The 22561-nt window shown below is 62.3% G+C and overlaps 3 protein-coding genes across 4 annotated transcripts; 2 read left to right on the top strand and 1 right to left on the bottom strand.

Annotated features, from left to right (window-relative positions):
• The first annotated feature begins 97 nt into the window (after positions 1–97).
• On the top strand, positions 98–4446 carry TAF10 (TATA-box binding protein associated factor 10). The gene is made up of 5 exons (XM_067564642.1): positions 98–360; positions 513–670; positions 1418–1482; positions 1658–1772; positions 4256–4446. The coding sequence occupies exons 1-5, from the start codon at positions 174–176 to the stop codon at positions 4343–4345; spliced, it is 615 nt and encodes a 204-aa protein (XP_067420743.1). The 5' UTR covers positions 98–173; the 3' UTR covers positions 4346–4446.
• Positions 4447–5289: 843 nt separating this feature from the next.
• On the bottom strand, positions 5290–14935 carry ILK (integrin linked kinase). Its single transcript, XM_067564641.1, has 13 exons — positions 14811–14935; positions 12410–12506; positions 10545–10710; positions 10131–10226; positions 9854–9950; positions 8223–8306; positions 7898–7983; positions 7439–7548; positions 7210–7337; positions 6643–6764; positions 6446–6545; positions 6197–6327; positions 5290–6037 (listed from the first exon to the last, which is right to left on the bottom strand). Exons 2-13 carry the CDS (start codon positions 12496–12498, stop codon positions 5888–5890), a joined length of 1359 nt encoding a protein of 452 aa, XP_067420742.1. The 5' UTR covers positions 12499–12506; positions 14811–14935; the 3' UTR covers positions 5290–5887.
• A 147-nt stretch (positions 14936–15082) lies between these two features.
• Positions 15083–22496, top strand: RRP8 (ribosomal RNA processing 8). Of its 2 annotated transcripts, none has more exons than XM_067564639.1 (8): positions 15083–15200; positions 17433–17603; positions 17842–18133; positions 18564–19011; positions 19129–19258; positions 19464–19570; positions 21590–21686; positions 22094–22496. In XM_067564639.1, exons 2-8 carry the CDS (start codon positions 17511–17513, stop codon positions 22205–22207), a joined length of 1281 nt encoding a protein of 426 aa, XP_067420740.1. In that variant the 5' UTR covers positions 15083–15200; positions 17433–17510; the 3' UTR covers positions 22208–22496. The 2 variants fall into 2 exon arrangements, with proteins under 2 accessions (XP_067420740.1, XP_067420741.1); XM_067564640.1 differs by lacking the exon at positions 15083–15200 and adding an exon at positions 16781–16956.
• The last annotated feature ends 65 nt before the right edge of the window (positions 22497–22561 follow it).

Genomic DNA, 22561 nt, shown 5'->3' with positions numbered 1-22561 from the left:
GGCGGGATCGGGTTGTTTGACAGCTGCCTGGACCAATCGAGGTGTCAGCGCTCAAGGGTCCCGTCAGGGCGGCGCGGGCCGCACGTAGCGACGCGGCGTGCGTGGCGGCTGGCGCGAGAGACGGACGCGCTACGGAAGCGGCGCAGCAGGGCCCGGCGCGGCCCGGCCCCGCGATGAGCGGCAGCGCGGAGCCCGACCCCGCCCCGGCGGCCCCGCCCCCCCCCGCCGCTCCGGCCCCGCTGCCCGGCGGCGAGAACAAGCCGAGCCCGGCGGCCGGGGGCAGCGCGGTGCCGGGCCCGCCCGTGCCGGCGGGGAGCGGCGCGAGGGGGGCCGAGGGCGGGCCCGGCGGCCGGGGGCCCGGTGAGCGGCGGGGCGGGGCGGAGCGGAGGGGGCCCGGGGGCACTCGGGGCGCGGTGAAGGAGGTATTGCGGGGACCTGGGGCCGGCGGCGTGTCGCGGCTCCCCCGGCCGGCCCTGACGCGCTGCGCTCTCGCTCTCTTCCCCCCCCCCCAGGGCCCGTGTCCGCCGCGGCGGCTGCAGCCCCGTCCGAGGGGCCCCTGTCGAACGGCGTCTACCTGCCCCCCGGCGCAGCCGGCGGAGACGTCAAACCCGTGGTCTCCACCACGCCGCTGGTGGACTTCCTGATGCAGCTGGAGGACTACACCCCCACGGTGGGCGGCCGGAGCCGGGACTGCTGGGCTCTGCCCGGGCTCTGGGAGGAGAGAGGGGGCTAGTGGTTAGAGCCGAGAGGAGCCCGGAGCCAGGACTGCTGAGGTCTGCCCCGGGCTCTGGGAGGAGAGAGGGGGCTAGTGGTTAGAGCCGAGGGGAGCCAGGACTGCTGGGGTCTGCCCCGGGCTCTGGGAGGAGAGTGGGGGCTAGTGGTTAGAGCCGAGGGGAGGCGAGCCCGGAGCCAGGACTGCTGGGGTCTGTCTGGGCTCTGGGAGGAGAGTGGGGGCTTGTGGTTAGAGCCAAGGGGAGCCCGGAGCCAGGACTGCTGAGGTCTGCCCCGGGCTCTGGGAGGAGAGTGGGCTAGTGGTTAGAGCCGAGGGGAGCCGGGAGGACTGCTGGGGTCTGTCTGGGCCTGGGAGGAGAGTGGGGGCTGTGGGAGGAGAGTGGGGGCTGTCTGTGGTTAGAGCCGAGGGGAGGCGAGCCCGGAGCCAGGACTGCTGGGGTCTGTCCAGGCTCTGGGAGGAGAGTGGGGGCTAATGGTTAGAGCCGAGAGGAGCCAGGACTGCTGGGTTCTATTCCCGGCGGCGGGTGGTGACTGCTAGTGGTTACAGCAGGGCTTGAGCGTTGGAAGGTGTTTCAGCCTGGTGAGTGCTCTGTGAGGGGCGTGGAGTGAGGGCTGCACTCTTGGGTGCGGAGGGGGGGCGAGTACCTAAAAGGCCTTCCCTATTAATACTTTCTCTGCTTCCCAGATCCCAGATGCTGTCACCGGCTACTACCTCAACAGAGCTGGATTTGAGGCCTCCGATCCACGCATGTAAGTGATGCATGGTGCTATTTGCAAAATCCCCAACCACCCTGAGTAGGAGACCCCCGTTTGTGCAGGGACTATGGTAGGTGTTTGTCCTGTGGGGTCCAGCAGACACTCCTCACCCCCAGCCACCCATGCGCCGTCTCCTGACTGAGGCAGCTCCCTTGCTTTCTCTGGCTAGCATTCGTCTGATCTCACTGGCTGCCCAGAAGTTTATTTCAGACATTGCCAACGATGCCTTGCAACACTGCAAGATGAAGGGCACAGCGTCCGGCAGCTCCCGCAACAAGAGTAAGGTGAGGTTCTGCCCTGGGAAGGGGTGTGGGGGGAGGGCTGGGTGAGATCCTGTTCCTCCAGCTTGTGTGCAAGGCCCTCCCACGGCGGTGGGCAGATGAAATTCAGCATGGAAAAGAGCAAATCTAGTGCCCATCTTCAAAAAAGGGAGGAAAGAGGATCCGGGGAACTACAGACCAGTCAGCCTCACCTCAATCCCTGGAAAAATCATGGAGCAGGTCCTGAAGGAATCCATTTTAAGGCACTTGGAGGAGAAGGAAGGTGATCAGGAACAGTCAACATGGATTCACCAAGGGAAAGTCATGCCTGACCAACCTGATTGCTTTCTATGATGAGGTGACTGGCTCTGTGGATGTGGGGAAGGCGGTGGATGTGATATACCTTGACTTTAGCAAAGCTTTTGATACTGTCTCTCACAGTATTCTTATCAGCAAGTTAAAGAAGTATGGGTTGGATGAATGGACTATAAAATGGATAGAGAACTGGCTAGAGCATAGGGCTCAACGAGTAGTGATCAATGGCTCCATGTCTAGCTGGCAACCAGTCACAAGTGGAGTTCCCCAGGGGTCGGTCCTGGGGCCGGTTTTGTTCAACATCTTCATTAATGATCTGGAGGATGGGGTAGATTGCACCCTCAGCAAGTTTGCGGACGACACTAAGCTGGGGGGAGTGGTAGATACCCTGGAAGATAGGGATATGATACAGAGTGACCTAAACAAACTGGAGAATTGGGCCAAAAGAAATCTGATGAGGTTCAACAAGGACAAGTGCAGAGTCCTGCACTTAGGAAGGAAGAATCCCATGCACAGCTATAGACTGGGGACTGACGAGCTGGGCAGCAGCTCTGCAGAAAAGGACCTGGGGGTAACAGTGGATAAGAAGCTGGATATGAGTCAGCAGTGTGCCCTGGTTGTCAAGAAGGCTAATGGCATATTGGGCTGCATTAGGAGGGGCATTGCCAGCAGGTCACGGGAAGTGATTATTCCCCTCTATTCGGCATTGGTGAGGCCGCATTTAGAATATTGTGTCCAGTTTTGGGCCCCCCACTACAAAAAGGATATGGACAAGTTGGAGAGAGTGCAGCGGAGGGCAACCAAAATGATTAGGGGGCTGGAGCACAGGACTTATGAGGAGAGGCTGAGGGAACTGGGCTTGTTTAGTCTGCAAAAGAGAAGAGTGAGGGGGGATTTGATAGCAGCCTTTAACTACCTGAAAGGGGGTTCCAGGGAGGATGGGGCTAGGCTGTTCTCAGTGGTGGCAGATGACAGAACAAGGAGCAACGGTTTCAAGTTGCAGGGTGGGCGGTCTAGGTTGGACATTAGGAAAAAGTTTTTCACTAGAAGGGTGGTGAAGCACTGGAATAGGTTACCTAGGGAGGTGGTGGAATCTCCATCCTTAGAGGTTTTTAAGCTGAGGCTTGACAAAGCCCTGGTTGGGATGATATAGTTGAGGTTAGTCCCGCTTTGAGCAGGGGGTTGGACTAGATGACCTCCTGAGGTCCCTTCCAACTCTATGATTCTATGGTTAAATGCCAAGGAAAGCACGCTGGAGAGCTGTAAACTCCTTGTATACATTACAAGGGTTTAAATTGTATCCGCCCAGGGAAGGGAGCTGGGTGTCAGTTGTAGACAATGGAACGGAGGCTTCTGTTCAATGCACAGCTCAGCCAAAAAAGCAAACTATGTTTAGATGTATAAGGAATAAGATGGAGAATATTCTAATACCTTTGAAACAAGCAGTGATGTGGCCCCATCTGGACGCTGCAGGACTGGTCCCGTCTCTCACAAGGTCATGCAGAATTAGAGGGGCTCAGAAGAGGGTGCCAGGAATGATCAAGGGCCTGGAAAACTTCTTTGAAGTATGCAGTGGTGGTGTGACTGTGGTGGTCTCAGAAGATGAGACTGACAAGGTGGGTGAGGTAATGTCTTTTATTGGACCAACTTCTGTTGGTGAGAGAGACAAACTTTCGAGCTTACAGAGAGCTATTCCTCAGGGTTGGGCATTGAACTCGGAGTGTCTCTGCTAAATATGTGCTTTGGTTTGGTTTTATCTTGGATGGCTGCCATCAGGGTTTTTTATTGTTATTTTGGATTTCTTGCATGGTTTCCACGTAACTTTTCCTGATTTTTCTTCCTCTTTGCTGGAGGATGTGGTGATTTCTTGTTTGAGGTGGTTAAGGTGCTGTAAGTGGTTCCTTCTTTTTTCTGAAGTCCCTCTGCAGAGCTGTTCTGGATATGTGGAGTTGTATGCAGTGGACAGAGGACTATAGATGTTGAGATCTCAGGGGATGCGGTTCTGTTTCTTGCATTTACCCAGGAAGTAGTGTCACTGTTAAGAGCTGTTGAGTTCTGTGTAAGCTGGAAAGGTCTCTCAGAAGTTGGTCCAATAAAAAATACTACTTCACCCACCTTCTCTTCTTTGGGGGGCAGGGGCCTGGTAGATCAGGCTCCCCTGCTGGGCCTGATCCCGCCTTCTGTCCCAACAGGATAAGAAGTACACTCTGACCATGGAGGACCTGATGCCGGCGCTGGCAGAGTATGGCATCAATGTGAAGAAGCCACACTATTTCACCTAGAGACTGAGCTGACACTCCAGGCTGCGCCGTGGGTCTGGCCCCCCTTGTTCAGTGAAGGGTGGGATCTTCTCTTGTTATTAAACACTTGATGTTGGCTCGTGGTTTGTCTATGAGGGGCTGTTTGCCTCCCCTTGGAGTCTTAATGCCCTGCACTGGCCCGGGAGAGGTGGCTGGTGTCAGTGGAGCAGCACCTGGCAATAGATATACCAAACATGGGGTCTCTGGGGGGTCTCTGTTTCCTCTGCCTGAGGAGAGGGTATATCTCAGTGCACCCAACCCTCCTGTCGTGGGGCTGTAGTAGGCAGGACGGGGGGGTTCTAAATCTAGCTCTTGCTGGTGCGCTGGGCATGTTGGCAGCAAGTAGGTGTTCATTCAGCTGCGGCCCTAGGCTGGGACGTGACCTCTGGGTCCCACAGCGGCTGCTATTGCATGGGCCTTGCAGGTCAAGTGGCTGAACACTTACCCCCCTCCCTCCCCCCTTCCAGTCTCAGCCACTGGCCTTGATTGCATGGAGCCAGTGTGTGGGAGGGGAAAGGGGTGTGCGTGGTGAGGTTCTCCCATGACCCTAGCTCTCCCCCACGGCGCCTCCCCCCACGGCAAGCACTGCCATTAGGCTCACAGGGCAGCAAAGGGTCGATACAGAGTCCAGCCTCAGCTCCTCAAAACTGCTACGAATCGCTCTGGGCTCATTGGCTGAAGAGGGGCAGTGCCCTTGTGTGGCTCCCTCTCCCCGGCCTCATGGAGGCACTGAGCTAGTGGAAGCCCCCTGCTCTGGCCCTGTGGGCGTGTGTCCCCCCTGCCTGTAAGGGCAGTTCATAGACTCCAGGCCAGAAAGGACCATTGTGATCATGTAGTGTGACCCCGTACAGCAAGCCAGAGCCCTACCACTCATTGCCAGCACTCATCGTCTGGGAAAACGTCTTGATGGAGGAGTCATGCAGGTGGCCAGTTCTCATAACAAATATTTATTTCAGAGACTGGCAGCTCTTCCTGTGGCCTGGCTGGAAATGATTTAAAAAGTGAAGCACAAAGCCAGAACAGCAGTAGGTGCAGGCAGACAAGCGAGGCCCACCCTACTGGCCCCTCCTTGGGGGAGAGGGCCTGGGGGGACTTTATATATAATACAAGGGGGCGGGGGAGTTCTGGGCCTGTGAGTGAAGAGAAGCATAAGGTGGTGGCTGGCTCCAATTCCTGACCCTAGCCCTGTGGCTAATAGAAGCCACCCCCCGCCTCCCCGCTGCTGGTTGACCCATGGCTCAGGCCAGGCCCTGTGCCCAGTCTAGCCATGGCTGTGGGGGAGGGTGGAGGTGACAGCACCCGTTGCTGTGGAGTGGGTAGTGTGAGCCTCAGTGGAGCAGGAAGCTTGCCGGGCGGCTCCAGGGGAGACAGCACCATCCGTACCGTTTTTGAGCCGGCTCAGGTTGCAGCAGGTATACACCCTGCTCCCTGTGGGAAAGCACCAGCACCACCTGCGGGGCGCCTGCTGCAGGCACTTGGGGAGGTGGGGGGAAGCGTGGCAGCACACACAGCAGGGGCTGGCCCCTATTTCTCCTGCATCTTCTCCAGGATGGGGACGATCATGTCGAACTTGGGCCGTTTTGCAGGGTCCTCGTTCATACAGATCTTCATCAGCTTGCAGATGTGGGGGGAGATGCCAGGTGGGATGGTTGGGCGCAACCCCTCCAGTGCCACCTGAGGGCGAGCAGGTTAGAGGTAGGACAGGCATGCACCAAGGCTCCAGCCTCCTGCTGGGTAGGCCTTAGATCCTTCCCACCCACGCCCCCTCTGACAAGAGCCGCAGACAGCTTCTCTAGTCATCTCTGCATGCCTGGGCCCTGCCTCTCCACTCACCTTCATGCCAATCTCCATGTTGGACAGGTCTGCAAAGGGCACCTCGCGCGTCACCAGCTCCCACAGCAGCACCGCAAAACTCCACATGTCAGCAGAGCGCCGGTTGATTTCCTCGGGCTTCTTCTGCAGCGCTGCAGGGAAGCCATGAGCAGGGGGTAAAGGAGAGCACACACCATGCATACGAGGAAGCAGCACCCCCTGCTGGGATGGGTAGGGCTGAGCTAACACCCCCACTCCCGTGGCACTCACCTTCTGGTGCCACCCACGCAGGGGCATACATCCTGCCCGGGCACTGGAAGGAGAACTTTACGTCTGCCATGCTGATACGTGCGGTCATGTCCTCGTCGATCTGCGGGGAGAGAGGTGGTCAGCCGGCAGCCTGGCCCCCTGGAGCGCCAGGCTTGGGAGAGCGGGCGGAGGGTGCAGGGTTAGGGTTAGGCACTCACCATGATGCTGCGGCTGTTGAGATGGTGGCGTGGAATGAGGGGCTCCAGCGTGTGCAGGAAGGCCATGCCCCGTGCAATGTCCAGACCAAACTTCACTGCTTGCATCTGATCCACCACGAAGTCTGCAGGGAGACAAGGGGGACGGACAAGGTGAGCAGATGACGAAGGGGCCGAGTGAGTATCAGCGCCGGGGGGGATGGGCAGGGTGAGCAGGATGCGGGCGAGCGTCGGTGCCGGGGAGAAGACGAATGGGATGGGTGAGTATCAGCGCTGTGTGTGTGGAGCCCAGGGTTTGTGGTGCCAGGGGCTGGGACTGGATGAGGCGAGTGCAGCACGAAGGGATGGGGCTCCCTGGGGGAGGGGGTCTGGGACTCACCACAGGATGGGGCCAGAATTCACCCCTGGGCAGTTCTATTGCTGGAGGAGGTACCCCCCCCCCCCAGCGGCCACAGACATACTCCCCCCTCCCGCACAGCAGCTGATTTCCTTTGTGCAGGAGCAGAGTCCTGGGGCTCAGCCCTATATCCTCTTTGTGCTGGCACTCCCCTGCACCGCTCCGCCACTCACTTGTCCCCTCATGTAACACGTTGTAGAGGGAGCCGTAGGGCATCCAGTGAGTGATGACGATGGGGTGGGGGGCGGGGGGCGACTGGCAGGCACCAAGCACTGGCAGCACATTTGGGTGCGAGAAGATCCTGGAAGAGACAAGAAGTGTGAGAACAGCGGGCACAGCCTCCCCCTTTCCTCCCGGAGACCTGGACCCGCTCCTGCCAGCCCCAGGCTCCCCAGGACCTACCGGAGCTTGGGATACTCCTCATTGAAGTCTCGGCTTTTGCGGGTCGTCCAGTCCCGGACTGTCATCACTTTGATAACAATGTCGTTGCCTTGCCAGCGTCCCTTCCACAGCTGCAGGGAGACAGGAGGGGGTTAGCTGGAGACAGCCTGCTGCCTTAGCACTCTCAGGTACGTGCATGGCCCACACTACAGCAGCAGCCGTACACCTCCCTTGTTCCTGGATTATCCCCTCACGCCGGAGGGAGCAAGGCAGGGCTCGTCCCCAGTGCGGAGGGGAACTGACCCCAGGTTCAGCAGCGGCTGTGCTGCAGCACGAAGCAGCCTCACTCCCGGGCTGGCCGCCCTCGTGGGCCCAACCTCTTGACATGGGCCTGAGACTCTCCAGCCGCTGGGGCTAGTTCGGTTCCTGCTCCTACCCAGGAGGTCAGGGCAGTCCCGCCCGGGGCCCCTGCCTGCCCACCTCTCCTGACTGGTTCGCGTTGAGTTTGTGGCTCAGGGTCAGCTGTTTGAAGTCTATTCCGGCCAGTTTGTTCAGAGTCCCATTTCCTGCAACGAGAAAGGAAGGCGGAGTCACAATCCCCAGAGCCCCCCACATGCGACCCTTGCCATTTCCTGTACCAAGCAGCCCCCCTTCTTGCACTGAGGGATCCCCACAACATGAATCCTCTGTAGTGATGACTGTCCCGTCTGCACAGTCAGTCTCCCCCCTCCCTGGGGCTCCCTCCTTCCCCATACACAAACCCACTGCAGGGTGCCCCCTCCCAGCCAGGGCCCTGTGTCCTTACGGGGACGAGTGCGGGTGGTGCCCTTCCAGAAGGTGTCCTTGTAGGGGATCTTGGTCAGGCTCTGGCCCAGCTTCTCAGCACGCTCTGCGGAGACACATTGAGCACTAGTGTGGGCAGGAGTCGAGGAGAACAGACCAGCCAGCATTGAACCTGAGGCTGTTGTGACAATTGGGCCTATCATTTCTGCCTGATGGGAACTAACCTTAGACAGTTGCGCAAGATGTTTCTACAGTGAATGTTAAACCAGGTGCAAGACAAGCAGACAGATCAGTCCAACCAGAAAGGCCTCGCTGATCTGGCTCATGGACAGAGTCTGGACTTAATAAATAAGAAAATGAAGCTAGCTGTCAAGTCTGGCTCACAGAAGTGGGGCTCACTGGTGAATGAAAGCACAAGATGAACTATACTGTCCATTTGCCACCCCCCTTTTCGGAGAGACTGAAAAATTCTCAGCTCCGCTTGCCTGCCAAGCCCGAAGGCGCAGGCCAGCCCAAGGATTTTCTGTCTGAGAGGCAAGCCGGAACCATGACGTCCCGCCTCCAGCCCATCACTTGGACTATCCGATTGCCAGCACCACAGAGGCTCCAGCGAGGGGCATGTAAGATCCTGTTCTGTCTCCCTCCTTTTTTGTGTTACTTTCTGTCCACCCATTCTTCCTCCTATCCCCTCTCTCAGCTTTTCACAGGATCCGGAAATCAACTGTACTGCAAAAATCCAGCACAGAGATGAGACGGCCCGTCCAGCCCTGCCCTGTCTGTGAGGAGAAGGGACCCAACCCAGGCCACATTCCTCACCAGAACAGGGGCCGGGGTCCAGAGCTACAGAGGTCGTAGTCAGGAAAAGCTTCCTCACTGTAAGAACAGCAGGACAATGAAGCAGACGGCCTAGGGAGGTCGGGGAAGCTCCTTCGCTGGGTTTTCAAAAGCAGGCTGGACAGCCACACCAAATCCTGCCCTTTGGCGGGGGTTGGACGAGATGACCCTGGTGGTCCCTTCTAAGCCAGCTGTTCTCCCAGAGCATCCAGTCATCACTGACAGCCGCTCAGTGTTCCAAGAACACCAAGAAAAGCTGTACGTCCCTCGCCTTTTCTATCCTGTCTCTTCCCCACCGCAGGCTGCCTGCTTTTAACAAACAGGAGGAGGAGATGCCTCCACACATCAGGCCAGAGTCAAATGAACCTTTTCCTTTTCACAGAAGACAAGAGATTGATTTTCTGCTTCCAGCAGGCGAGAGACGAACATGTTTTGATTATGCAAAGCAAAACTGAAATGGTTTGGTGGGTTTGATCAGTAAACTCCACTTGAGCACGAATGCTTGGAGCGTCTGCTAAGAAAGAGTAAACCTGGGTCTCTGGTGAACACCCCCAGCCGTGGTGCTAGCTTTCAAATGGGGGCCAGTGAAAGAGTTTATCGCCGTTAACTCTCTGCCCGCGAGAGCAATACAACAGTACCCAGGCATTGCCACAGAAGCGGGGGAGCAGGCAGGCTGGACGGATGGCAAGGAGCAGGAGCGACTGGATGGGGGTTGGAGGAGGTGAGGCTGGAGCCAGGAACGGGTGGGGGTAAGTGGTGGTGGTGTGGCTGAAGCAGAAGGGGGATCAGAGTGGGAGCAGCAGGGCAGGGGCCTCCTACCTTTGAGCAGTTCACGCAGTGGTGCCTTGGCCTTGTCCACGGGCATCTCGCCGTATTTGCTGGAGATACTGACGAGGGCCCCACTGCTCACCAGGTCCTGGGGGGGACAGGATGAGAACCTGCTGCACAGTCCCCATGCCCACCCCCCTCCTCCAGTGTCTATCCAACCCCTTTCCTCTGCCCCCCACTGTCTACAACCCCTTTCCTCCTCCGCCTCCCTCCCATCTGTGCCCCATTCCCCCTGGCTGTGGGCCCCATGCTGTGGGGCCACGCTCACCTCGGCCACCTGGTCGTGCCCCCAGAAGCAGGCGTAGTGCAGGGGGGTGTTCCCATGCTCGTTCACCGCATTGATGTCTGCCTTGAACTGGATGAGCTGGGGGGGAAGAGACCGCAGTCTTAGGAGGGGTGGGGGAGCACACTCCCTCCAGCCCCCCCACCTCCGAACCTCGGCGTGGGGGGGAGTGGGGAGGCAGGGATACTGACCAACTCCAAACACACCCCAGCTCCTAGCTAGCCCAGTCCCAGCCCCTCTGGGGTGGGGGGAAGGGCAGCATGCTGGCTTGGGGGAGGGGGGTTCCCAGCAGGGGCCACTCTGGGGAAGGAACGGGGTGACCGTACAGTGAATGCTCCCCCCAAGGGGTGCTTCAGGGAGGGGGGCGTGTGCTGGCCGCGGGGGGCGGGGCAGCCCAACCTTCTGCACGATGTCACGGTGCCCGTGGCTGGCGGCCAGGTGCAGCGGCGTGTCGTCGCCCCGGTTCATGACGTTGATGCGCGCTCCCCGCATGATGAGCATGTCCACCACGCTGGTGCGGCCCTCGCGGCAGGCCCAGTGCAGGGGGCTGAAGCCGTGGTCATCCCTGTGGAGACGGGCGTGTGAGGGCTGGGGAGGGCAGCGCCAGCGCCAGCGCCGTGCCACTGCTGCCCCACCCGGCCCAGCCCACCCTGGGACTGAACTGCCCCCATGGAGGCAGGCCGTGACCCCGGCCCTGGGTGCAGCCCCGCCCCAGGTGTGCGGTTCCAAGGGCGCTGGGACGGAGACACAGCCAGCCTGAACCTCCTCCCGGGGTCGGTCTGCACAAGGCGGGCACAGGCCCGAGCTGGGCTGGAGGGCAGGGAGCAGCCAGCGAGGGAAGGACTTCTTTGGGGCGGGGGGACCCGTGGGATAACAAGGCAGTGCAGGGGGGTCAGACCAATGGGCTGTGGGGAGTGAGGGCCTGGCAGGAGCGTGGGTGCATCTCCAGTCCCCTCCCACCCCCACGCAGATGAGGAGCCTGGCGGCCTTGGCCAGCTGCTTGGGGCGGGTGGCCCGGAATCCCTCCCTGCTCCATCCTCCCCTCCTCCTCCTCCTCCTCCCCCTGCCCAGTGAGGGAGGATGAGAGAGGCCGGGCCTTAAAAGGAGATTCCAGCCTGGCAGTGGGGGGGAAGAGAGCCCCCCCCCCCCCACGTGGCCTGGCTCAGGCTTGGAGGCCGCCCAGCCCAGCCTCACCTAACGAGCAGGGGAGTGTCCCCCAATCGCCCAGTCCCACAGCACCGAGAAACACCCCCCATCCACCCACCCTCTAGGAGTGTGCCCCCCCCGCTTCTCAGTCTGGGAGAGGGCAGCCCCCGCCCCCCAACTCAGCTGGTGACCCATCCTCCACACACCCCACACCCCCCCCCCCCAGCCTCCCTGCCAGATTGCTGTGGCAGCTCCTCTTTCACGGGATGCCTCCACCCTGTGTCTGCTCCTGCTCCAAGGACAGTGCCTTGTCCTGATAGTCCCCCCCATGCCTGCCCCACCTCCTGGAGTGCCCCTCTCCCTGCCCTCCCACTGCTACGCACGAGGGGGCGTGGACTGGTGAGCGGGGGACAGAACGGCCCCAGAGCCGGCCCAGGGTCTGCAGCTCCTGGCCCAGAGACCCCCAGGACTGACCCACATCCCCTCCGCATGCCCCCAGAGGGGGTGCGAGCCCTTGAACAGCTGCCTGGGGCGGGACCGGGGGAGGCAGCCCCTGTGTCCCAGGAGGGTGGAGCGCTCGGGGTGGTCTGGGGGGAGCTGGCTGGGCGCTGCCCGCGGGCAGAGATGGACAAGACGGACCCGGCTGGAGTCTCAGCACCCCAGCTCAGTCCTAGCCGCTAAACACAGCCCAGGCTCCCTCTCAGGGCCGGCCCGAGGCTGGCAGGGAAGCGGGAGGGGGAGGTAACTGTGGCCACTGCCTGGCCCAGGTGCCAAGGCTCAGCTCGAGCAGAACGAGAGCGGCCGATTCCTCCGGGCCTCGGGGAAGCTCGGGCAGGACCCCTCGGAGCCAGAGAAAGGCTCTGCTGAGGTGCGGGAGGGGCCCCCGAACACCCTGTGCTGCCCCAGGGAAGGGGGGCCGGGCTGTGGCTGAGTCCATGCCTCAGCGATGCTGTCACTTCCTGCTCCCGGAGCTGAATTCCTCCCCCTCCTCCCAGGATGCAGGCTGGAGAGCGGCTGGGCTGGGCCAGGCAGAGCTGGGCCAGGCCAGGCCATCTACCCAGCGCCAGCGGCAGGGCCTGGCTCCCCCCCGGCAGGGTGCCCACTCCCACCCCAGTCACCCCTGGTTGAGGTCGTTCTCCGTGTTATCCAGCCACAGGCGCACAGCCACGGCGTTCCCCTCGCGGCACTGCGTGAAGATGTCGTCCATCCTGGCTCCTGTCGAGGGAGAGGGGCACGTTAGTGGAGATGGGGCGGCTGGGCCCTGCCTGTCCCAGGAGCGCTGAGCCCTGGCAGAGCCGGCGCTGGGGCGCTTCCTGGAGCCAAGCCCTCCGGTGAGAAGGCGGCTAGGGGCTGGGGCCCCAGGAGCAGAGCCGCCCCTGCCCCTGCTCTAGATCACGCTCTGCCTGGGAAGGAGGAGGCTCCTCGGTGATGGCTGGAGAAGGGCAGGGCAAGCAAGAAGGGGAAGTTGCTGGCTGACACCAGTGTCACGAGTGGCCGTGCTCAGCCCGTTGGGAGCCGCTTCCCCTTCGACAGCCTTATCTCTACACAAGGGCAGCTTCTCGGGGCCCGGTTTCCGGGCAGCCACAGGGTGATGGTGGGGGAGGATGAGTCAGGCCATGGGGACGGTAAACACTCCCTGCTGCTGCTGCTGCCACCCCCTTCCCTGCAAAGCCACAGGAGGGCTGGCACCAGGACACAGAGTCAGTGCAAGAGATGGGATAGAAGTTAGAACCCAGGAGTCCTGAGGCCCGTCCCCCGCTCTAACCACCAGACCCCACTGCCCGCCCTGAGCTGGGAAAGAGCCCAGGAGCCTGGCCCAGAGCCCCAGGCTGTCCACTCCGGGGCAGAGACTCCTCGAGGGAGCTCCGTGAGAGGCTGTGACTCCAGCAGTGCGCAAAAGCACTTCAGTACCTGAAAGGTGCTTGCCCTGTTAACCTTGGGGTGCAGAGGGTGGGGCGGGGCGGGACGGGGCAGGGCACTCCCCTCAGTCAAGGGTGGGCCCAGCATGGTGCTAGGTGGGCTCAGTGCTGACCCCCGGGAGGAACACCCCGCATGCCATATGGTGCCCCAGCAATAAATGCTAACAGACCGCCTGCAGCAAGTCACTTCCCCCACCGCTGAGACAGGCTGTGTCGGGGGATCTGGGGGTTTATTGCCTCCACCCATGGCAACCCCAACAGGGCAGGCAACACCCAAAGGGGCCTGGAACCAGCGAGAGGGGAGCAGGCGGGTGCTGGTCACTGACCCCGTGTGTGAGAAACAGCCTGGGGCCCCACAGTCACCCTGCCTCCTCATCCACCTCCTGTCCTGCTTCCAGCTGCCCCACACCCACAGCCCCTCCAGCCCGGACTCCAGTGGGCACTCTTCATCCCTGCCCTGCAGCTCGTCCCTGTCTCTGCCACCCTGGCCCTAACTGCCCCAGTCCTGTCCCCTGGGTGCCCCCACAGCTCTCCCCACCCCATCGGTGCCTCACCCGCCCCCGGCTGTTGTCACGTGCTCCCGCTCCCCTCTTCATGCCCACCTGCCATGTGCCCCCCGCTCACACTGCACCCCTTCCATGCCCATCCCACCGTGGGCCCTGCTCAGCCCAGCGCCCCCGCCCTGCACCCACTGCACCGTGCGCGGGCTGCTCTCCGCGCCTGCTCTAGTGCGCCCCACCCTGTCCTGTCCTGCGCCGTGCGCCCCCCGCCCTGCACCCATTGCACCCTGCATGGGCTGCTCTCCACGCCTGCTCTAGTGCGCCCCACCCTGTCCTGTCCTGCGCCGTGCGCCCCCCGCCCTGCACCCATTGCACCCTGCATGGGCTGCTCTCCGCGCCTGCTCTAGTGCGCCCCACCCTGTCCTGTCCTGCACCGTGCGCCCCCCGCCCTGCACCCATTGCACCCTGCACGGGCTGCTCTCCGCGCCTGCTCTAGTGCGCCCTGTCCTGTCCTGCGCCGTGCGCCCCCTGCTCTGCACCCATTGCACCGTGCGCGGGCTGCTCTCCGCGCCTGCTCTAGTGCGCCCCACCCTGTCCTGTCCTGCGCCGTGCGCCCCCGCCCTGCGCCCATTGCACCGTGCACGGGCTGCTCTCCACGCCTGCTCTAGTGCGCCCCACCCTGTCCTGTCCTGCGCCGTGCGCCCCCGCCCTGCGCCCATTGCACCGTGCACGGGCTGCTCTCCGCGCCTGCTCTAGTGCATCCCGCCCTGTCCTGTCCTGCGCCGTGCGCCCCCGCCCTGCACCCATTGCACCGTGCACGGGCTGCTCTCCGTGCCTGCTCTAGTGCATCCCGCCCTGTCCTGTCCTGCGCCGTGCGCCCCGTTCGCCCCGCGCCGCCCCTCCGTGTTCCGGGCCGGGCCGGGCTCGCGGCCCCGGGCCTCTCCCTCCGCTGCCCGTTTAACCCGCCCCGGAGCCCGGGAGCAGGAAACGGGCCCGGCCGGGGCAGCATCAGCCCCGCGCCCGGCCGCCCGAGCCCCGCCCCGCCCCGGGTCCGGGATCTGAGCCCGAGCCCGAGTCCGAGCCCGAGCCCGAGTCCTCACCGCTCCGGGGCCCGCGCCCGCTCCCGCTCCCGGCAGCTGCTGCGCTCCGGGCGCGGCTCCGACTCGGCGGCGGCGGGACCCGGCCGGACCCCGCCCCGCGGGAGCAGCCGAGCGCGCCGCGGCCACTGGCGGCGGGACCGGGCGTTGCAGGGAGAGCCTCGGCCCGGAGCCCCGCCCCCGGATCCGGCCCCGGCCCCGCCCCCTTCCCGGCCAGGCCCCGCCTCCCGCCCTGTGCTCCGGCCTCGCCCCTCAGGAGCTGGTGGCGCCGCGGGACTTCCGGCCTCCCTGACTGTTGGGCGGGGTCTTTCTGGCCGCGTGTTTCTGCAGCTCTATGGTGCCCGGCTGTGGGACGAGAGCGGGCGAGCGCCGCACGTGGGACAGACGGGGCAGGTCGGAGCGAGGCGCCCGCTGGGCTGGGCTGGGCTGGGCTGGCAGGCGCTGTGGGTCGGGGGTGAGGGGCACTGGTAGGGCTGGGCTGGCAGGGGTCGGGGGTGCGGGGCACCGGTAGGGCTGGGCTGGCAGGCGCTGTGGGTCGGGGGTGAGGGGCGCTGGTAGGGCTGGGCTGGCAGGGGCCGTGGGTCGGGGGTGCGGGGCACTGGTAGGGCTGGGCTGGCGAGGGTCAGGGGCACTGGTAGGGCTGGGCTGGCAGGGGCTGTGGGTCGGGGGTGAGGGGCACTGGTAGGGCTGGGCTGGCAGGGGTCGGGGGTGCGGGGCACCGGTAGGGCTGGGCTGGCAGGCGCTGTGGGTCGGGGGTGAGGGGCGCTGGTAGGGCTGGGCTGGCAGGGGCCGTGGGTCGGGGGTCAGGGGCACTGGTAGGGCTGGGCTGGCGGGGGTCAGGGGCACTGGTAGGGCTGGGCTGGCAGGGGCTGTGGGTCGGGGGTGAGGGGCACTGGTAGGGCTGGGCTGGCAGGGGTCGGGGGTGCGGGGCACCGGTAGGGCTGGGCTGGCAGGGGTCGGGGGTCAGGGGCACTGGTAGGGCTGGGCTGGCAGGGGCCGTGGGTGGGGGGCACTGGTAGGGCTGGGCTGGCAGGCGCTGTGGGTCGGGGGTGGGGGACACTGGTAGGGCTGGGCTGGCAGGGGCCGTGGGTCGGGGGTGAGGGGCGCTGGTAGGGTTGGGCTGGCAGGGGTCGGGGGTCAGGGGCACTGGTAGGGCTGGGCTGGCAGGCGCTGTGGGTCGGGGGTGGGGGGCACTGGTAGGGCTGGGCTGGCAGGGGTCGGGGGTGAGGGGCACTGGTAGGGCTGGGCTGGCAGGGGGCTGCACGTCGGGAGTGAGCGGTTGTGTATGTGGCTATGTCTACACTTACAATGCCAGAGTGGCCCTGGTGCAGCCGTGCCACTGTCGTGCCTCAGTTGCCCCCCGAGGTGGAAGCTAGGGCAAGGGACGGATTCGTTCTTCTGTCCGCCCAGCACTGTCTGCACCAGGCCGTTGGTAACTCCCTGGCTCGGGTGGCTCTGCCACCGGCTGAGTGAGGGAGCTGGGTTGCTTTGCAGAGCAGCCCAGGCTTGCTCGGATTGTCTCTAGCAGGAGGGGGTGCAATGTAATTGCTCCTTTATCAGCCCCGGAGAAGTAGGTGCACAGAAACTAGCTCAGACCAGGTTCTCCACCGGCCAACGGACACAGAAAGAATTTTTGGATCAATTAGAATCATAGAATCATAGAGTTGGAAGGGACCTCAGGAGGTATCTAGCCCAACCCCCTGCTCAAAGCAGGACTAACCTCAGTTATATCATCCCAGCCAGGGCTTTGTCAAGCCTCAGCTTAAACACCTCTAAGGATGGAGATTCCACCACCTCCCTAGGTAACCCATTCCAGTGCTTCACCACCCTCCTAGTAAAAAACTTTTTCCTAATGTCCAACCTAGACCTCCCCAACTGCAACTTGAGACCCTTGCTCCTTGTTCTGTCATGTGCCACCACTAAGAACAGCCTAGCCCCATCCTCCCTGGAACCCCCTTTCAGGTAGTCAAAGGCCGCTATCAAATCCCCCCTCATTCTTCTCTTCTGTTTTAAACTGGCTCAGGGCCTTTTTCTGGATCTGGTAAATGGCCGGGCCCCCTGGTGCACAGAGGGCCCCGATCCTGAGGGACAGCTGGAAGGACTGGGGCTGCTGAGGCCCATCAGCCTGGCTTCTTGTTCTGAGCGGAAGGTGTGGCGAAGTTGTCACCACAAAGGAAACGGCTGTGGGGGGGGGGTTACAGGACAGAGCTTAAAGCTGGGGTCAGGCCTAAATAGGCTTTAGCAGAAGTGGAGGTTCTTTTATCACGTCTAGTGTTTTCTCTGCAGTGAGATGGGCTCGCACAGAGAGCAGCGTGGCGCCGTATAGCTGCTGACGGTCGCGCTGTTCCCCGAGCAGGTGTGCTTGGCCGCCTGTCTCTGCTGGTCGCCTGTCTCTGCTGGCATAACACAGTGAAGGCGGGAGCTGTGCCGCCTGGATGCACGCGCTCAGAAGGGCAAGGGATGCGGGTCTCTGCCCAAGAAAAGCAGTGGCTGGGGAATGGAGGCCTGAAAGCGGGTGCGCTTGGGACACCACTGAGGGGAAATTCAGGAGCCATGGCCCTGAACTGTGGCACTGACTCTCCTGGGAAGCAGCTTTGAGGTCTCTCAAATGTTCCTTTGTTCCAGGATGGTGGTCGCTGCCTCTTGAGCCCCGCAGCAGAGACAGACAGACAGACGGGCGGGCGGATTCCTGGAAGCCGTGCCATGTTTGAGGAAGGGGGGTGGAACGATGAGGGTGGTGAGGAGGCTCTCAGCCTCGCTGCCCTGCCCCCTCGGAGCCGCCCTGCCCAGCACCCGGTGAGGAGGGGGCTGGCCCCTCTCGGCCCTCCAGAGATGGGGACTCATCCGGCGGGTGGCATAGACGCTTCCCCAGAGGTGGCTGTGGCAGGGTGGCAATACCACCCCTGCGTGGGCAGGATTCCCTTTGCCTCGGGTGGGGGTGGGGAGCAGCACCGCCCCTGGGCACGGGGCGGGGGGGGGGGGGTTGGGCTCCCTTAGCGCTGGGGGGCAGCACTAACCCCCCTGCTGTCTCCAGGCTCCCACAGGCTCCCTACAGAAGCAGCGCAGACGGCTCCTTGTGACCCTGCAGCGCTTGGAAGCCTCAAACTGGACGGAGCCTGCTCGGAGCCCTAGGCCCCTGTCTGGGGACAGCGAATCTGAGTCGGAGCCGGAGAGCCGAGTGGGGAGGAAACGGCCCAGGAAACGGGGCCTGAAATCCAGAGCTGCCGCCTCCCCCCGCCTCGGCCCAGGGGCTCCGAGCGGCTCCAACGCTCTGCCGGCAGGGATGGAGCTGGAGCCAGGCCCAGCTGGCAGGAGACGGAGGAAAGGTATGAGTGCGACCTGCACAGCTCCCCTCCCCGGTGTCAGGAGGGGGGTAGGGCCTCTCCTGCAGCGAGATGCGTCCAGCTGGGGCTGCGTTTCCAGGGGTGGGACTGACCTTTGGGGAAGAGGCTGTGGGAGGGACCTGGTGCCGGGCTGGGGTTTGCAGTAAGGGCCCTGGGCAGCAGGGCCTGGGGAGCCGCCAGCCACGTAGCAGGGGGACTGGGTGGGGCATTTGCACCCGAATCCCCTGTGCTCTGGGCACTGAGCTGGTGCTCTCCGCCTGAGGCCAGGGATGCACCACGGACTGATATCGGTGTAGCTGCGTCGCTGGGAGTGCACTGACCTCACCCTGTGTAGGCAGCCCCTGTCGGTGGGAGAGCCGCTCCGCCTCCATTCGCAGCTTTCCGCGCACACCTGCCTTGGCTCTCCCCCTAGATTCTGCAGCAGAGACCCTTGGGGACAGAGACCAGACATCCAGCAAAGTGCAGCTGAGCCAGGGGGCAGGGGGAGCCGCCGGGGGGCCTGCCCCATTGCTGAGCAGGAAGCAGTGGAGGAACAAACAAAAGAACAAAAGGCGACAGAAGAACAAGTTCAAAGTGGGCGAGGCCGTGGGTGCGGGGCAGGGCCCAGGCGTGGCCGCGGGTGCAGGGCAGAGCACCTCGGAGCTGTCGGTGGCGCTGCGGGCCCGGATGGAGGAACGGCTGCACTCAGCCCGTTTCCGCTACATCAACCAGCAGCTCTACACGTCCAGCAGCCAGGAGGCAGCCCGGCTCTTCCAGTGCGACCCTGATGCTTTCGCTGTCTATCACCGCGGCTTTGCCCAGCAGGTGGGGCGCTGGCCTGAGAACCCCGTTCACCGCATTATCCGGTACCTGCGGGGGCGGTGAGTGCTGCAGGGGGCTGCTAACCATGCGTGGGGTGGGGGATGTCTGAGCCCTGGGGGGACCTGTCTCCAGGGCTGGGGGGTATGGCCTGGCACCCACGCTCTGCTTCCCCGAAGGTCGGCCTCGCTGGTGGTGGCAGATTTTGGGTGCGGCGACTGCCAGGTTGCGAGCAGCGTCCGGAACAAGGTTCACTCGTTCGACCTGGTGGCGCTGAGCCCACGTGTGACTGTGTGCGACATGGCCAAGGTAGGGCGGCTGGGGGTCGGGTGGGAGGCCAAGGAGGGTGCAGGGGTGAGGTATGGGGATGGGGCCAGGCAGAGGTGCAAAGGAGGGCGCCTGGTGGGGGCCTGAGGTTGGGTGTGGGCCTCGGGGAGCGGGAGGGAGGCCTGCGTGTGCCATGCTGGATGTTCCCCGCCTGGCCCGTGGCTCACCGTGCCACCTGGCCTTGCAGGTGCCGCTGGCGGATGAGTCGGTGGACGTTGCCGTGTTCTGCCTGGCGCTGATGGGCACCAATCTGCGGGAGATCCTGGAAGAGGCCAACCGGGTGCTGAGGCCAGGGTAATGGGGGCACCCAGGGTGGCTTTCTGCAGCACAGTGGTGGGGGTGGAGGCAAACAATGGAGCTTGCAGGGGTGATGCAGGAGCGTGAGGCAAGCACCAGGGCACAACCCCCACAGTGGCTGAGAGTTCAAATCTCCGATTTCACCAGCCCGCACCAGCCTTACCACGGAGCCTCAGACAGTCCCCTGGGGCGCTCCACCCAGGGAGCATCTGCCTCTGATAAATGGCCCCTCACACCACGAATCGGAGCAGTCCTCGGGGGACAAGGGGGAACAGAAGGCGTTTTGCTGTGACGCTGGGAGTACCTTTCCCGGCCCTGAAGAAGAGCTCGGTGGCTCGAAAACTGGTCTCTCACCAACAGAGGTTGGTCCAATAAAAGATATTCCCTCCCGCGCCTTGTCTCTCTAATATCCTAGGACCCACACAGCCACAGCTACACTGCACCCCACACAGCAATATTCAGGTTACTCCGAATCTCAAAGGACCAGTTCAGTTGTGCTTTTGGTTTCATGCCAAATTCAGTGCTTGTAACCAATCCTGCAATAAACTAGGTGAAGATTGATTAGACAGGAAAAGGACATGAGAGTTTTTTACAAGTTTAAAGCAACCACATGTAGACATGTGAATGAGTCAGTCCTAGGTTTCTAAAGGGGATCCAGGCGTCGAGCGGCAGCAAGTGCTATGTGTCCTTTGGGGCTAACCCAGGCTAAGCATGGATCTCTCGTGTATGCCTAGACACTTCCCCCTTCCTGGCGTCAAAGCAGAAATGGGACACTCAGGTCTTGCCTACATTAGGATTACGCCAGCAAAACTTTTGTCGCTCGGGGTGTGAAAAAAACACCTCTCTGAGCAAGATAAGTTTTGCTGGCATAAGCGCTAGTGGGGACAGCGCTATGGCGGCAGGAAATGCTCTCCTGCCGCTCACCCCGGGGGTTTTATTCTGTCGGCGGGAGAGCTCTCTCCTGTTGACATCATGCGGCTACACGAGCGCTCCGCCAGCGGCTGTGCCGCAGCCAGTTTTAAGTGTAGACTAGTCCTTAGTTTAATTGGTGTGGGATTTTTATCCACCTCCTGCCAAGTGCTCTGGGGGGCAAACTCAGCTGGTGGGAGGAGTCCACGCCCAGGACTTACCTTCACAGGGAGCAGAGGAGAACAATAAGCAGTTTGGTCCTTTGGGGGATGATTTCTTAGGCTGTATGTACACTACAGATGCTGTAAGGTCTCTGTGTAGCCGCTCTGCCCATGGTAAAGCACTCTCCTGCCAGCATAATTAAACCGCCCCCAAAGAGTGGCGGGAGGGTGTCTCCTGCTGACAGAGTGCTGTGCACACCGGCACTTTTGTCAATGAAACTTATGTCAAGTGGAGGTGTTTTTTCACACCCCGACTGACAAGTTTTACTGACAAAAGTGCTATGTAGACATAGCCTTAGTCTGGCTGCAGGGAGTTTCCAGTTGTACAATCCACCCAGAGCCCGTCTGGTATCTGTGGTCTGCTCTTGGGGGGGGGGGTTGTAACAATCTCGGTAGAAGAGCAGCTGTCCACACTAATGAATGTCCCCCTCCTGTATGGAGACTCAGACGGTCACAGCGGCTCCGACTACACCCACTCGCTATTGTGGTACAACATGGCACACAGAGATCACAAGTAAGATTAACACAGACAGCCACTCACAAGCATTGGGCAGAGTCTAAAGCCATTGTTAGAATTCGAATACCTGTTGGAGCAACATTAACACAAAGGTGAGCCAGACAAATTCCAGCTCGGTGTCTGTCAGCGTCCCATTGAGACATGCAGATCTTGGCATGAACTGACCCCTGGCCTGCCAGCGTCACAGTAACTGAGGTGGCTCCTAGAGAGAGCAGGGGCACAGTGATAACTGCACGGGGGATGTGGTAGAGGTGGGTAACTACAGGTGGGGCGGGCAGGGGCTGGTACCTGGGGGCACGGGGTAGCTGCATTGAGCAGTGGCTATGGGGGATAACGGGCAGCGTCTGGCTCTCCTCGGCATCTCCACAGGGGTACTTTGAAGATAGCAGAGGTCGCCAGCCGCTTCACAGACATCCGGGCCTTCGTCAGCGCCGTGACTCAGCTGGGCTTTCAGATTGTCTCCAAGGTGTGTCCTAGGTCCCCCAGCCTGCCCCGGGAGCAGGCATTGCCCCAGGCCTCCAGAAAGGGCAGGGTAGAGTCTGGGGTGTGGGCTGCCATTGGGGGGGACGGGGAGGGCTCTCTCTCTGTCCCTGGAGCTCTTGCTGCCCCTAGTCCCTGCAGGACAGGGTAGGGCAGTTTCTCTCTTGGCCTGTGTCTGGCTGGAGGCCTGCTGGCCGGGCTAGGCCCTGCCCCTGGAGGCAGTTGCATGGAAGGGTGGGATGCGGGTGCTGGCCCTGGCATGGGCTGACATGGTGGGAGGGTAACGGGCTCGTGGGGCAGGAGCGGGGGGTGTGGGTGTGCGGGGTGAGAAGCCAAGCACTGGGACAGTCAGGGCCAGGTGCAAGCTCTCATCCGCTCTTCCTCCCTTTGCAGGAGCTGGACAACCACTTTTTCTACATCTTTGATTTCTCCAAGACAGGGCGCCCGCGGCGGGAGGGAGTCCTGCCTGGCCTGGCGCTGAAACCCTGCCTCTACAAGAAGCGCTGAGGGGCCCCTCCGCTGGCGGCGGGGCTGGGGGCACCGCCCTGTGCCCATGCTGGCCCCGAGCCCGGCTCCCTGAGCTGAGCCGAGCCGCCCACTGCTGGTGTTGGAGGAGCGTGGGGCAGTTGGACCCTGTTCTGGGGTGGCAGGGGGCTATTGTCGCTCCCTGAGCCCACACTGCCGGGGAGCAGCAGGTGGCTCTGTGCATGGCGTGTAGGGGTGGGTTGTGCCCCCGGGGGGAGGGAGTGGGGGGTGCAGTGTGTGTACGCGGTGGAGGCAGGGGCCCTGACCTTTTTTTCATTGTTTGGTTTTGCATCAATAAAGATTTTGTTGAAGCGCCGCGTGGTGCCTTCTGGGAAT

The sequence above is a fragment of the Emydura macquarii genome, unplaced genomic scaffold (assembly GCF_026122565.2).
Source record: "Emydura macquarii macquarii isolate MOO-44397 ecotype Brisbane River unplaced genomic scaffold, CSIRO-AGI_Emac_v2 contig_2661, whole genome shotgun sequence".
In the NCBI taxonomy this organism is placed as follows: Eukaryota; Metazoa; Chordata; order Testudines; family Chelidae; genus Emydura; species Emydura macquarii.
The sequence above is the reverse complement of the archived record's forward strand: the minus strand, read 5'-3'. Positions and strand labels throughout refer to the sequence as shown.

What these genes read in the sequence shown, in the direction of transcription:
- TAF10 (XM_067564642.1), top strand. Translation starts at nt 174, where the DNA reads ATGAGCGGCAGCGCGGAGCCCGACCCCGCCCCGGCGGCCCCGCCCCCC. An exon ending in TGGAGGACTACACCCCCACG is followed by an intron (nt 671 to 1,417) that starts GTGGGCGGCCGG and finishes TCTGCTTCCCAG; the next exon opens with ATCCCAGATGCTGTCACCGG. An exon ending in GAGGCCTCCGATCCACGCAT is followed by an intron (nt 1,483 to 1,657) that starts GTAAGTGATGCA and finishes TTCTCTGGCTAG; the next exon opens with CATTCGTCTGATCTCACTGG.
- ILK (XM_067564641.1), bottom strand. Translation starts at nt 12,498, where the DNA reads ATGGACGACATCTTCACGCAGTGCCGCGAGGGGAACGCCGTGGCTGTG. An exon ending in ACCGTGACATCGTGCAGAAG is followed by an intron (nt 10,227 to 10,544) that starts GTTGGGCTGCCC and finishes CTTCCCCCCCAG; the next exon opens with CTCATCCAGTTCAAGGCAGA. An exon ending in GAGGAGTATCCCAAGCTCCG is followed by an intron (nt 7,338 to 7,438) that starts GTAGGTCCTGGG and finishes TGTCTCTTCCAG; the next exon opens with GATCTTCTCGCACCCAAATG.
- RRP8 (XM_067564639.1), top strand. Translation starts at nt 17,511, where the DNA reads ATGTTTGAGGAAGGGGGGTGGAACGATGAGGGTGGTGAGGAGGCTCTC. An exon ending in TGGCAGGAGACGGAGGAAAG is followed by an intron (nt 18,134 to 18,563) that starts GTATGAGTGCGA and finishes CTCTCCCCCTAG; the next exon opens with ATTCTGCAGCAGAGACCCTT. An exon ending in CTGTGTGCGACATGGCCAAG is followed by an intron (nt 19,259 to 19,463) that starts GTAGGGCGGCTG and finishes CTGGCCTTGCAG; the next exon opens with GTGCCGCTGGCGGATGAGTC.